At 46.1% G+C, this 14,563-nt stretch overlaps 1 protein-coding gene across 1 annotated transcript in view; it reads left to right on the top strand.

Annotated features, from left to right (window-relative positions):
• The window catches only part of TMEM163 (transmembrane protein 163), a 228,570-nt gene that overhangs the window by 180,792 nt on the left and 33,215 nt on the right, over window positions 1–14,563 (top strand). The window contains exon 5 of the mRNA XM_037069023.1: window positions 5,102–5,198. Within this exon, the coding sequence (XP_036924918.1) occupies window positions 5,102–5,198 (97 nt within the window). The remainder of the gene's footprint in view (window positions 1–5,101; window positions 5,199–14,563) is intronic.

The following is a 14,563-nucleotide window of genomic DNA, read 5'->3' as shown; positions in this document are numbered from 1 at the left end:
TCCAATGCGTCAGGTAGATGGGGTTGGAGATGGAGAAGAGAGATGGGGGCATGGGAGGAGAGGGGAGAAAGGGCCTGGAGCCTCCGACAGTTGAGAAAAGGAGGTAAGATGAGTAAGAATAGGAAGAGGAGGGCGGGAGCCCCTGCACCAGGAGTGGAGGTGTGTGTTGGTAGTAATGGGGTGAGGATGGCCGAGAGCCTTGGGAAAAATGGGGACTTTTTGGCATAGTCATTACAGAGAAGGAGAAGCAGCTCATAAGCCTTCTTTGCTCAGTGTCTCCTTCCCTTTATCCTGTCCTCAAACCGATTTTGTTTGCCGCTTTATTTAAAATGGCAGACTGCACAGAGTGAGACAGGACTTAGCTAGAATAAACCGGCATTAGAAATTGTGCATTTTAAAGTACTGTGTATACTCGCCATTTGACTATCTTTTATTTTTCATTATTTTACACCTGACAGTGCCCCAGATTATAAGTGCTTTGGAGACTAGAGTGAAAGATGATAAATAAAACGTCTCTACTCTAAGCTGTAGACTAATTTGGTTCATTGCCAGGGCTACTGTGTTGTAGATCCTGTGTAAATTAGGGGTGATTAGAAGAAACTTCTCTTTGGAAAAGAAGTTAGAATTGGTCTGAAAAGACTCAGGCTGTATTAATGTGAACCTGTGACAGGCCTTTAAACCCCCAGTTGACAAGGGACCAAACTTTCAACCTTACATCATTTTGGATGTGAGAGAATCTGTCAATAGGTTTTGCTCTTACAAGTTCAGAGGCAAAAATTAATGCTTACTCGCAAGCTTATTTATAGATTTAAAACGCTGTACCCAACCAGCAATCTGCAGTCTCTAGAGGAAGGAAAAAAAAGGTGCCCGTGCTTCAGCCGTTTCTTTGCAAGTCGTCTTTCGGCCGTCAGTGTGTCTGTGGCAAGACTAATGCAGACGCAAACTAGAGTGTGTGTCGAAATCACCTGACGGGCTTATTGAAACAGTAAATCACAGGTCGCCGGGTCCCTCCCACCATCTCTGATTCATAGATCTGGGGTGGACTTCAGAGTCTGCTGTTCTGACAAGTTCTGACAGGTGCTGCTGCTGCTGATCCGTGGTCCACTCTTTGACAGTCACCGGTCCTGCGGGAATTTAAATTCAGCTACAGCCTGGGTTGATTGGAGGAATATTTGGAAGGGGGTGGTAGTTTAATGACCTCTTTTGGACTCAGTGTTTTCCTGTTCTGGACTTGGGCAGGAGGGAGAAGGAGTCTCTGTTCATCCCAGTGATGGGGCTCCTAAATAGCTGCCTCTTTGCCGGCCAGGCCAGCCTTGCCACGTGGAGGCTGAGGCCTGCTGATGGAGCGTCACCCTCCCTGGTCCCCCAGCCTCCAAACCAGGAAGCAGCATGAACTTGCAGATTCAGAAGCAGCTGCGTTTTCTCCTGACTCAAATCTCTGCCGCATCCTGGAGGTGATCCCTGTCCCAGGACAGTGGTGGTGTGAGGATGTGCTGTGGATGCCCAGACACTTCTAGGAGCCGGCTGATTGACAGGCAGTGGCCCCTGGGAGGGAGTCAGGAGAACTCGCTTCTATATTTGTGGGACCTCATACTCCTTGGGTGACCTTACACAAACTGGCTAATTTTTGAGTCCTCGACTTTGGCTACTTGTGTTGATAAAACATACCTCTTCCCCTCCCAACCGATGAAATGGCAGGAAAACAAAAACCCAGGCCTGGGGAGTGGCCTCTGGGGCATCTGTGAGTTGACCTGTGAACTTGGAGTGCCCGAGGAGAAAGCTGCTGTGTAAACACAATATATTATTAATAAAATGTCAAAAAATAGCATCACACCCTTTGCTAATAATAGCTGCTTTAGGCTGTGGAAGCTGATCTGACACGCAAGCTCCCAGCAGTGGGGAAGGCAGGGAGACTGTGATTTTTTAATTTGAAACACATTTAAAAGAAGATGAAAATAGGTTTTTAAAACATTATTAAGCATATTCAAAAATATATTCATGAAGAAGATATGATGAGGTTTTGTATAATTCAACTTTAATAAACCAAATCATCATTTTCTTTAGATTTTCATTACCCTTCAGAATTGCTTCACAATGTAGATTATTCCATAGGCATTTTGGTGGATGTATTAGGAGTGTTTTTCCTTCTCTTATCAACATCGGTAAGTGGTTCATGCCCCTTAGATTCAGTGGGGGGAGACATGCGAATCAGCTAGTCATTACTTAATTACTTAATAGTTACATCCTCTTTACAGATGGATGACGAACACCTGCTACTAGCTGCCATAGACACTGAGACCTAAAAATAAGATTCTTGCCCTTGAAGGCTTTGGAGTGTAGTTCTGAAGCAAGGTATTACGTAAGGAGATCATTGTATTCTTATTACACATCTCCTTCAGCCAAGTAAACCACACCTGAAGCCACTCTGTGCCTTGCGGAGGCCTGCCAGCAGAGACCCGGGAGAGATGCCTGTGGCATCCCTGTTCCCCCAGAGGAGTGCGGGCCTGGAAGCTTCTCAGCGATGTTGCAACAAACTGTCTGTAGAAGGTCTGGCACCCAAGTGGTGGCTGCCCTACCCACATCTCTGGGGAAACAGGTGCTCCCTACACAGATACGCTACAACTCTCTTAGGGACCGTAAGACCCCATCCCTTCCTTACCAGCTGGGATGACCACTCCCTCCCTGCCTCTGTCCAGGGAGTTGTGGTTTTTTTAACCCAGAATGGAAGCTCCCTAAGGATAGGGCCTCTTCTGGCTCTGGGCAGGCACCCTCAGCTCTAGGGCACAGGGGACTTGCCTGGGGAATGTTTAAACAAATAGCTGCCTGGATTCACCCACAGAGATTCTGATAACATTGAACTAGGACAGTCTCTGGGCAACAGTTCAAACAAATCCCTTGGAGAGCACAGGGTGCCATCAGGGTTGAGAAGCACTGAGTTGGTGGTTGATTTACCTGAAAGGGTGAATCCTCGAGTCTCTGCTAATCACTCAGGGGTTTTTTGAATGGAGAAAGATATCACATCACAAATCTCATCTTGGAAGCTTACCCTGACTTTAGGCTCTTTTCGTCCTCCAATGGGAAGTCTCACAGTCCCATTTGCTTGCAGGTAGAAATGGTCACTTCAGGTGTCAGGCACAGCTGGTGCATCGCCACCTACCCCAGAGCAGAGCTGGAACTCGGGCCAGTTGCTTTGGAAATGTCGATCCACAGATCTCTGGGATCCCTGGTCTTGCCCCAATATCTTGTCACCGAAGGGCTTCAGGTGGGCAAACCTGGTTCCTCTGTGACTCCCCTCTTGGCTGTGGCCCCTTCACCCTGATCGCCCTGCCAGGACCATGCCAGCCAGCTCGCAGCCCACAGCCTCTCGTTAGCACCCTTCCCTCCTGCTGCCGTGTTGGTGTGTTTTCTTGCCGGGGTTATTTTCTCTCCCCCTCGAGTGTGAGTTTTCCCGCTGGGCTCATTCCAAGGATATGTGGAACCCACAGCAGATACCCATTTGATTTGTAGGGTTGGGACTTCACTTGGTCAAGTCTGTACCAAACCCTCAGCCCATTCATTAACTCTTTTCTATCCCTAGGTTCTTTGGTGGTTCCCCCCAGCCAGAGTGATGCCTCCTTCCTGTCTGTGTTGTTGGACGAATAAAACCTACAACGACAGTATGGGTTAGGAGCCTACTGAGTAGACTCCAGCAGCCGTGTTAGGGGAACGTGTTTATCCACACATTTGTTAGGGTTCCAAGTAGGTGCCATTTCAGTGTTAGCTGGGAAACTTTGGGCTGTTCTGTTGGTCCAGAGAAGGGAATCCCAGGTAGCAAAGAAAGGTGATTTTATTTGACAGTGGAGGAAGAGGGCTGAGGAGGCTGCCGAGTGCTTAGGATGGGACAGGAATCAAGAGCTAATTGCGGTTGTTCTCGCATCTTTCCCTTTTCTCTGTCTTTTCATCGTCATTTGGTATTTTGACCCTTGTACTTTTATCTCCTCATATTTGCATTTATATTCCATCTTCTCCTGTGAGTTTTTGTGTCTGGGGTGCCAGAGACAGCTCTGTGTCTGAGCCCCACAGGCTTCCTTGGTGCCCCCACACCTCAGCCTTGGCCTCATCCCCACCTTGCTCCCGCCTTCTCCTGTGCTGGGCGTCTTAGTTGATCTCTTCCTAACGTCTCTCCCCTCATTTCTTTCTCAAGAATTGCTCCATCTTGCCCTGGCCAGGTTGTTCAGTTGGTTGGAGCCTTGTCCTGTACATCAAAAGGTTTTCAGTTCGATCCCCGGTCAGGGCACATACCTAGGTTGAAGGTTTGATCCCTGGTTGGGGCGTGTATGGTACCCATCCAATTGATGTTTCTCTCTCCCTCTGTCTCCCTTCTTTTTTCTCTAAAATCCTTAAGAAACATATCCTTGGGTGAGGATTTAGATAAAAAAAATAGAACTGCCCATTTTGTCAAGAAGACTCTGCCTTTTGTTATTAACCGATCATTCCTCCTTTTTATCTGTGGGAAAATCCAAAGGTGTCTTATCACCAGACAGAGACATCCAGGGTGGACTTCTGTTTTTCTTTGTGTAAGCCAGCGCTCATGGGTTACTTTTTTATGCTCTGTGTCTTATCTGACTTCAGGTAGAAAATGTCCCCATTTGGCAGGTGTGAAAATAGAGGTTAAAAGGAGTCAGGTACTGGATCAAGATCAAACAACATGTTAAATGATAGAGCTTGGGATGTCTCATACTAGAGCCTCCACTCTTTGCTCTTGAACTCTGCACCCTCCAGCTGGAGGAGGAGTGAACTGTGTGGCCAGGCTGGGGTGTGGGGTGGGGGAGTGGGATTTCATTGCCTTGGAGAGTCTTCCACGCCAGCATTCATGGGAAGCCATGAGATGATTGATGCAGGATGGTGAGCCTCTTTCCCACGGTGATAAAATTCTGAATCATTCTCTTAGAAAGGGTTCACTGCCAATTCTGAGACTGTGAGTGGTCACATTGGGAATGTGGCAAATTATGATTGTGTCTCAGCACCTTGGATTGCATCGTTGTCACTGTCATTATGTAAATCAGCAGAGTGGAGTTCTCTTAGTTAAGTTTTGTAATGTTTTGTTTATTTATTTTTGCAGAGCCTGTGTCATCTTGGGAGTGATATTTCTTCTGTCATCCATCTGTATAGTGGTCAAAGCCATCCATGACCTCTCAACTAAGCTGCTCCCAGAAGTGGTAAGGTCCTTCTTCTTTCTGAACAGTCCATCCCTCCCATGTTACCCCTTTTCACAGATTTAGTGGCGGAAGTTGGGCAGGTGGAGAGAGAATACACACCATTTTAGGAGTCCTGAAGAGCTCACTGCAGAGTGTGAATGACTTGGGAGAGAGAAGCACTAGGCAAGATGAAAAGACTTCAGATAGTTGCTCCTGTATGGGGTTCTGTGTCCCCCCCACCTTACCTTTTTGACTTTTTAAAAACAAGATGTCTTTTACGTAAAGAGAAATGGGTAAAGAGAAATGGCTGTGTAACCCAGTCTGTGCTGTTGAATCTGTTGTTCTGTGTGTCAGCAGCTTAACGACGGTTGGCGATGAGAACCATTCCCTTCCTTTGCACCTCAAACACAGATCTGTTCAGGTTTTTGTCACAGCTGACGTTCGAATGCAGACATTGGAAGACACAATTTCATACTGAAGTGTGTCTTTGACTGCTTTGTTCTCTGGGTGAGAATCATTACCTGCCCTCTGATTCTATTCCCCACGCCACTTTATGAATGCTGAGAAAAGAAATGTTTTTAGTCTCCTATCAGGCTATCTTCATTTAAGACAGTGGGTTTACTTACTGGGAGATGAAGATGCTGCCATCACCATGATTCTCTATATGCAGGGTGGGGAAAAAGTATGTTTACAGTTGTTTGTATAGAAAATAATACAATAATTAATAAATAATAATACAAGAATAAACTCTGTGTTTCATGCACTCACAATTGTAAACTTACTTTTGCACCACCCAGTACCAGTCACATAGTGATTTAAATGCAAAAATGACATCCTCTTAGGATATGACTGGATTTGAGCTCAGCTATGTGCACCATCTTAATATAAGGCCTAAATTGCTAGACTTTTAATTTTACTTATAGGAAAGTATATGTTAATTCCTTTTGGGGTAATATGTAACGTGCATGAGTGCACACGTGTTTATGGGGAAAGTGAAAGTGAAGTGGGACGTGGTACTGTGTTCATAGAGTTATTAAAGCAGCCGCTTTGCCCTGGCTGGTGTAGATCAGTGGATTGAGCGCAGGCCTGTGAACCACACGATTGTGGTTCGATTCCCAGTCAGGGCACATGCCTGGGTTGCAGGCCAGTTCCCAGCAACTGGGGACTCACAAGAGGCAACCATACATCGATATTTCTCTCCTTCTTTCCTTCCCTTCCCTTCTAAAGATAAATAAATAAAATCTTTAAAAAAAAAGCAGCTGCTTTAAGTGGCTCCTCCCCTACACTGAGATTAGAGCCATTCCTTCGGTAAGTCATCGGGATCGTAACTATTATTTATCACCACAGATGGAAAAGCTTGCTCTCTGATGTCTCAGTGACAGGAAGAAAAGGTAGATACCAGGGTAGGAATGCACCTATCTGTGGTTTTTAGTCTCGTTGAGCAGAACTGGTCCAAGCAAATATTACTATTTATTATAGTCTGTGCTCACCGTCTCACTATTGTGTGGTGTTACCCTGATCTTCCTGGTTGCCTAAGATCTGGACTCCTCCATCCTTTTCCTCCATCAGACTTGCTATTCTGTCACAATCTGAAACTTACGAGATGTGTAGTCAGGAAAGTATTAAATGTGATTAATTAAGGTGTCGGTCAGATGGCATGCTTGCTTTTTACAGGGTACAGAAATCCGACTCCACTCTAAGTATTGTTTATTGGTGGGAATTTTCAGCGTAAGGCTAGTTGACACACCCGCTTATTCAGGCCTTACAAATTAATTTCCAGCAGGACTGACTTGACGTGGAGCGTTTAGCTGTGCTCACGCGCCCTTGCGGAGGCCTCCTTGTTTTCCCCCGGAGAGCTGAACAGTTCTTCACTGGGAACAGTCTCACATCCCGTGGTGCACAGACACCTGCGAAACAAAGCTGACCGACTGGAATCCCACTCTGAGGTGTGAATGTCTAATGCCCTGCCCCAGATGGGGGCCAGAGAGGGTTAAGAACTTTATGATTTTGCCTGAGACTGGACCTGTCCTTGGAGAACTCTCACCCACTGCGTCTTTATCAGTCTTTGCGTGAGATTTAAAGATCATACCCATTCGTGGTGATCCCTTCAGACCTCTGAAGGTCTTTTGTGTGTTTTTTAAGCCTTCAGTGTTATGGAGAGGTAACAGAGGTGCCTTCAAGCTGGGTGAGCTCCCTTATCCAGAGGGGAGGCCTTCTAATCAGCTGAGTGGCACATGGGACCAGGTAAATGCTGCTAGGCTGGAGCCAATGATAGTTTATATTGGGTCTTTGATTCCCTATATCTGCTCTAGAAATCTGAGGAAGCCGGTAAGTAGGCTGTAGCCAGACCACTGACCCATCCCCCAACCCCTGCTGAAATTTAGAATGAGTGTTTGTCCACAGTGCCTCATCTAAATTAGGGGTTACAGTCTCAGATGCCCGCCAAAGCCAGTCCAAAACCAGGAGAAATTGCCTAGGTCTGTGGCAACTAGAAAGTGTCTGTGCGGATGAGGGGTCTGCCCCCTAGTGGAGTTGCCCTGTAGGAATGTGAACCTGGGGGCTGTCAGAGCTCATGAGTTTTTAAGAGAAAGTCAAAACCTGCCTTCAGTGTGAAACAAATTGACAGCTCTGGTCGGGAGTGGGTGGCCAACTTCACACAGGCCCCATGAAGCACGCCTTCTGGCTGCTGTGGCCTGTGGTGGTTGAAGCCAGAGAGAATGGTGTTTAGGGCCTAGATACAGTGCATGTAGGTCAGAGTTTCAGCTTCACCCCTGCCCTTAACTACAGAATTGCCTTGTCACATGTGATTTATGTCAAGTTGTTACTGCAGGTCTGTCGGAAGCGGCGTTTTCCCTACCCTGGTTCTGTTCCCCCAGCAGCTTTCTTTTTAATGTCAGCAGGATAATTCTCAGAGAGAGTAATTGCAAGAATGGGTAAGTTTTGATTAAGAAAGCCATCCAGTTAGGAATTTTCTAATCATGAAGGTGGTTGGTTCTGAGCCGGCCTTGGTGGTGTCCCCTGCCCCTTGGTGGCCTTGTACTAGAACCGTCTGGCCAGCTCAGCTCTTGGGGAGCCCTAGGAACCTGGGGAATCTGCTGCAAGGGCTTCGTCACAGCAGTGTAAGTGGTCCCTTGCAACCTGTACACGGTCGCATTGGATCGTTAATGAAATGAATCCCAAAGGCACGTTCCTGGCAGCGCTATATGAACCTGTGGCTCTGAAGTCAGGCAGAGAGGGCAGTGCCGCCAGTGTGGTGTTAGTGCTTGCCTGATGTTTGTGGGCAGTTTTGGAAAGAGCACCACCCTCTTCCTGGTTTTCTTCCCATCACGCCATTTTGGTAAGTAGGGACAAGGGGGATGCTTCACCTTTTGGGGGAGACATGGGGCTTTGAGAGGCGAAGTGATCTTCCTGAGGCCATCAGCTGGCTGGTGGCAGAGCCTGGATTTGAACTCTTTTCTTCTAGTCAGGGTCTGTCTGGGGTCCTGGTACTGTGGGCTTACGTGATCCTGGGCCTCCTGGTTTCTCTTCTTTTCTGATTCTTATGTTGGTTTGTTTTGTTTTTTACATTTCTTTGGTTTTTCTATCTTCTCATACTTAGCAGTGGGTGCTGCCAAGGGCCATCCTATAGGGAGGGTGTCCAGACCCCTAGGTGGTCCCATCTGTGGCCTTTCAGGCTACTTCTGCTGCCTCAACCCTTTTCCACGCAGCCCTCTGCCCTCTGGGCTGCTGGCCAGTGTGTATGCTTCCATTGCTTTGTCTCTTGAACCACCCACAGGCAGGAGAAGTGAGCGCAATGGAAAATGCTGTGGGACAAGCATGATGTAAAGGAATCGTGGGCTACATGGAATCGAATGGAAGGGAGGGCTTCAGGGGAGCTGCTCAGCAGGTGGACGTGATGAGGATGTGATGAGGACGTGGTGGGCTGCCCTGTGTGAGACAGGACTCCCTCTCTGCCTCTCTTGCCCCCGTGACTACCACAGGCCAATCACCTCGTCTTCCTGACCCTGGGCCTCCTGATAATGTAAAATGGAGGCTGTACTTAGGTCAGAGGTTTATGATAAGGGTCAAATTAGTAATTTAATTAAAATAATTGTCATTAGTGATAACTATGCTCTTAACATTCTATTTTTTTATATTTCTGAATTGCTAATCAAAGTTACTCCAGTTTGTGGTCTGAGGTAATTTCAGCTTGAGTCCCTTTTGAAGTAGGAGGTATTTAACAGAAGGAAATGCGGGAGAAGGTGGCCTTCCCAGCAAACCTTTGGGGCCAGGTGAGCAGTTTCACAGAGGTGCTCCCCACCCAGTTGGCTTGTCATCCTCAGGTCCTCTGAACAAGTGCCTGCCTCATTGTGGGAGTGAGTTTCTAAATGCTGCCTCAGTGCCCGGTGAGAACCCTGAGGCAGTGTAGCCTTGAGGGTTAGGATTGGGAGCTGAAGTCAGGCGGAAGGATCTCAACTCTGGTACCTCCTAACTGGAGACAGCTGGGGCAGGTTGTTTCACCTTTTTCTGCCCCGCTTTCTTTGTAAAATGGAAATAATTATGGCACCTTCTTTGTTGGGTTGTTAAACAAACAAAATAAAAAGGTATATATGTGCTTAACACATAACTACTGAATAAACATTGGCTGGTGTTATTGGGCTAGAGAACCTTCTGAGGAAGTTGGCGGGCCTTTTGATGCCTTTAGTTCTGGAGGCTGAGACTCTGTTGCACTGCCTGGGAAATGTCTTCAGGGACATCATTCTCAGTGAAGATTGGGTAATGCTGTGGGCTTCTGTTCGGGCAATAACCTATAAATCCTGGATCCACCATCAGCAACAGTGAGAGTCATCTTCCAGTGTGGCATGCTGTCAAGCATAATTCTAAATTTAATTTGGGAGCTCTGTTGCTTTAAAAATAATCACACACAGTCAAAGCCCTCCACAACCCCTGCTGCCATCTCCCCAGCACTGTGCAAAGAAAGGCAGAAATCATGGTCAGACTATCAGTGGGGCCCACCCTTGTTACTTCAGATAGAATAATTCTGTTACTTAAGCAAGATGGACCTCTTTATTCATCCATCCTAGAGCCAAGGACCTACCCACTTCTAAAGAGAAGAGAACTGAGCACTGATGAAAGAAGATTATTATTGGTTTGAGTGAGTTCAAGGAGAATAGAGTCCAGAAATAGGTCTAGGCATATCTGGCTCAGTGGTTTACAACAAAGGTGCCAAGGTAGTAGTTCAATGGAGGAAAAAAAAGTCTCCATAACAAATGGTGCTGGAGCAGCTGGATAACCATATGGAAAAAATGGACATCCAACCTTCTCTCCAAATCAACTCAAAAGGGACCATAAGACTCAGTCTCTAAAACCTAAAACTCTAAATTTCTAGAAGAAAAAAAGAAAACCTTTGCAACGTTGGGATAGGCAAAGATTTCTTAAATACAGTACCAAATACCTGAACCATAAAATAAAAAAATCAAAATTGGACTTCATCAAAATAAAAAATCTTTTCCCAGATACCATTAAGAAAATGGCAAGACAGCATAGACAGCACACATGTATCAATAACTTGTATCCAGGGCATGTAAAGAACAGCTTAATAAGAAGACAAACAATCCAATAAAAAGATTGGCAAAAGATTTATACAGACAATTCACAAAACAAGATAAATGAGTGCCCAATAAGCTCCCGAGAAAATGCTCAACATTATTAGTATCAGGGCATTATAAATGAAACAACCATAAAATACCACTACATACCCATTAGATGTGGGGGTGATTTTCCTCTCAAGTCCCCCTGTGTGCCACGGATGAGAGTAATCATGACAGACATGATGTGATCTGCTTGGGGAGGAGAGGTGGCCATTTTCCCAGAGGAAAAAGGCTGTGAACAGTAGCCAGTTTCTCGGGGGGAAAAGGCGTCGAGCTCCCTCCTACAGAGGCTTTTGTTGGGTTGTAATACACAGGAATACAGGGTGGCAAGGATCAAACAGTAGATAACATTTCAAAGAAATCTGAGGGCTTAGTCTGAGTCAGTGTCTGTCAGGAACAGAATTTTAGGGTTTCCTGCTTGAACCCTTAACATAGGAATGAAAGCATTCTTAGCAGAGCGGGTTTCACAGGTTTATCAGGAAGTCTTTGTGATGCCAGATTGTTCCCCAGGACATGCTCTAGCAAGGCAAGGAGCTGCACCCCTCCCCATCAGGTATTCAGGCTTAAGGGGATTAGAGCCAGGAAGCGCTTCTCCCAGAGGACTTGGGGACTGGGGCTATGTCAAAGCTGGGGTGGGGGGGGTGAGAGTCCATTGCTCCCTCTTTGTTGCAGCCCCCCCACTGAGTCCTTCCATGATGGCCTCCCAAGTGATCGAGTCTGGCTTAGGTTGCCCCCTGCTGTGAGGGGTCTTATCCGTCACTGACTTCCAACCAAGCTTTGGGGGCAGGGAGAGGAAACTGAGGCAGCGTTTGCTACCAGAGACAAGCTTTGTCTCCTGTGGCTTGCATCCTAATGGTCCTCCCTCGTCTTTAGCCATAAGGGGTAGAGATACAATTCCTAGAATTAGGCAGAGTGATCTACAACATTAGAATGCCTGAAATTAAGAAAAACAAATGTGGGGAGCATCTCTGGCTCATATGTGGATGATGAGAGCATGAAATGGTTCATCCACATTGGAAAACAGTTCAGAGGTTCATCAAAAAGTTAAACATTCATTTACCATATGATCTAGCCATTCCACCCTCAGGGATTTACCCAAGAGAAGTGATAATCTGTGTCTGAACAAAGACTCCCACACAAATGTTTATTACATTTTTATTTCTATTGTAAAAAACTGGGAACACCCCAAATATATAACAAGTGAGTGGATAAACAAATTGTGATATACCCACGTAATGGAGTGCACTCGCATTAAAAAGGTACTGGTGACCTGTACAACAACATGAACCTCAACATAATTAAGGTGGGTACCAGAAGCAAGGCAAAAAAGAATACATACAGCATTCCATTTACATTAAATTTTAGCTGCAAACTAATCTATAGTAACAGAAGGCTAGTGGTTGCCTGAGGATGGTGGGCTGGGGTAGGAATTATTCATCACAAGCAAACGTTTGGGGGTGATAGCTATATTCTCTTGTTTTTGGTGATGGTTTCTCGGATATAAAAAATATGTCAACATTGATCAAGCTGTATACTTTAAATATATGCAGTTCAAGTTCACTGATAGGCCATGCTTGGCCACACATGACCTCATATTGCTAGGCCAAGTAGGAATCTTGCTCAACTCTGTGCAAAATAAATATTTTAAGTTGCAATGAAGTTAGGTTTTATCTTCCCATACATTCAGTAGCTGGGATGTTGACAGCACCACTAGAAAGTAACACTATAAATAGGCAGTAATATGAAGACAAAGTGAATGATAAGAGGGGAAAGTGTAAATAGTTGGCTGAATATAACAGCTGTCATCAAAGGTACCTAGTAAGAGGCGCCTTTGCTGGAGTATGACTGATCTCATGTCGTTGCTGGGAACACCGGGGGGTACCTGCTGGTGGCTCAGGTTCTTGAGAGGATTAATCATTTTAAACCTGAAAGCACAGGAAGGTGCTTTCCGTCTTTGTGGTCTCCTGCTTACAGCGTGATCTGTGTGTCAGCTCAGGTGTTACCTAGGAAATGGCCGACTGGTTCTCTTTTCCTACCTGTGTTAACCTGGGTTTTGAGTCAGAATGTGATATGTCTGTGAGCTGTCTGCCATGCTGCTTTATTCTTCCTATTGTGCCTCTGTATTTTCTACCTCAAAAGGTACTTTTCAGCCTGAGTCTCATTATACTTTCACAATAAATATTCCTGAAGTACATAGGGGCGTTGGACTCGCTGCCATTTTGTAATAAAGAAACAAATCCTCAGGGAAAGAAATAAAATGACTTCCTCCAGACACGCACACACACACAGAGGCACAGGACCATGTGTTCTGACAGGGCTCTTTCTGTCCTGTGAATTGCCTCCTGAAGCATCACGGGGTGTGAGGCCTGAAAGCCAGCTCTCAAGAAAAGCCGATCTAACTGGCTTTCATATTTTATTGAAAAAAATATGGCTGAGAAGACTCTAACAGAAGATTCTGAATACGCTTCAAGTCGAGGATTTTGCACACTAGTAAATGGACTGACTCCCTCCCCCATTCCCCCAATGGCCTTGGAGCTTCCAACATGACGAGTAGCATGAAAACCTGCCTCAGGGGGACTGCTGGGTTATGGTAACAAAAGTGGGGAGGCGAAGGGAAGTGAGGGAAGAGAGAGGGGAGGGGAATGTGTTTACTTCTCTCCATGTCTGCCAACGCCCCCCCAGTCTAATTTGGGGAAATCTCTGTATTTAGGGATACTGGTGTTTACCAGAGATGGGTGTTGCTAAATCAAGGTTGAGGACTTTGCTATTCAGATGCATCTGCGCTTGACCTTGGGAAGCGTATTTAATCTCTTGGCACTTGTCTTTGCATCTGGAATGTGAGACTTCAGCACTTCTAATGGGGCATCTCCTTTTCTCTGAGGTTTTAAGAGCACCGCCTTATCTTTTGGAAAAAGAAAAAAAATTAAAGGTGTTTAACATTTTTAAGTAAGTATTTTCTCACTCACTTCCTTAAGTATACCAAGGACAATACACTTTTCATAACATTTCTCTGGTTTTCTGTTAATTCTTTAGCTAACAAAGGGAATCAGACCCAAAGCCTTTGTTTCCCAAGCTTTGACTGACACACAGCCCTGCGGATGTGGCGCTCACAGCACCCGGGTGCTGGGAGCAGGGACAGAGCTCCTCGTCCCCCTGCCACGCTGGGCACGGGTGTGGGCCGGCCGCATTACTTGGGACCCTGGACTTGCTCCTTTATTTTTTGTATAGTGACTTTTCCAAGGGGAGGGCGTATGCAGAGATGGCTACCAGAGGAACAGCTGAGTTAAGGCTCTCCCTGTTGACGGCTATGGGCCTCTACATGGGCCCCCTTCTGCTAGGGAGAAGCAGAATTGGTGCCAGTTCTTGTTACCACGAGGTTCTGCCTGCCGTCCTGTTTACCCAACCTTAGCACCCTCTGTTTGGAGTTCCAGTGTAGGTGCCTGTCCTCTGTGCACCCACAGCGCCTAGTGCTGATGGCACTGGTAGCTCTGACCACGTTGTGGTGTCATTTCCTTTCTACTTGTCTCCCTGAATGGACTGTAAGCTCTGTGAGGACTTAGACTCACTCTCCTCCCAGCACTGAATAGAACCCATCATGGAGCAGAAACTTAACAAATGTATGTTGATCAATGTATGTGAATGAATTAATTTATGCATGTGTGGAGCCCTTGGCTATACCAGGCACAGCCAGTTCCACACTTAGAAATGGGATGTAACCAAGGGGAGCTAATCTTTCAAGAAACCTTGAACAGAGTC

This window comes from Sturnira hondurensis, unplaced genomic scaffold (assembly GCF_014824575.4).
Source record: "Sturnira hondurensis isolate 20B ecotype Veracruz unplaced genomic scaffold, ASM1482457v3 Scaffold0000256, whole genome shotgun sequence".
Taxonomy (NCBI): domain Eukaryota; kingdom Metazoa; phylum Chordata; class Mammalia; order Chiroptera; family Phyllostomidae; genus Sturnira; species Sturnira hondurensis.
Note: the sequence above shows the minus strand (reverse complement) of the source record. Positions and strands in the feature narration are given on the sequence as shown.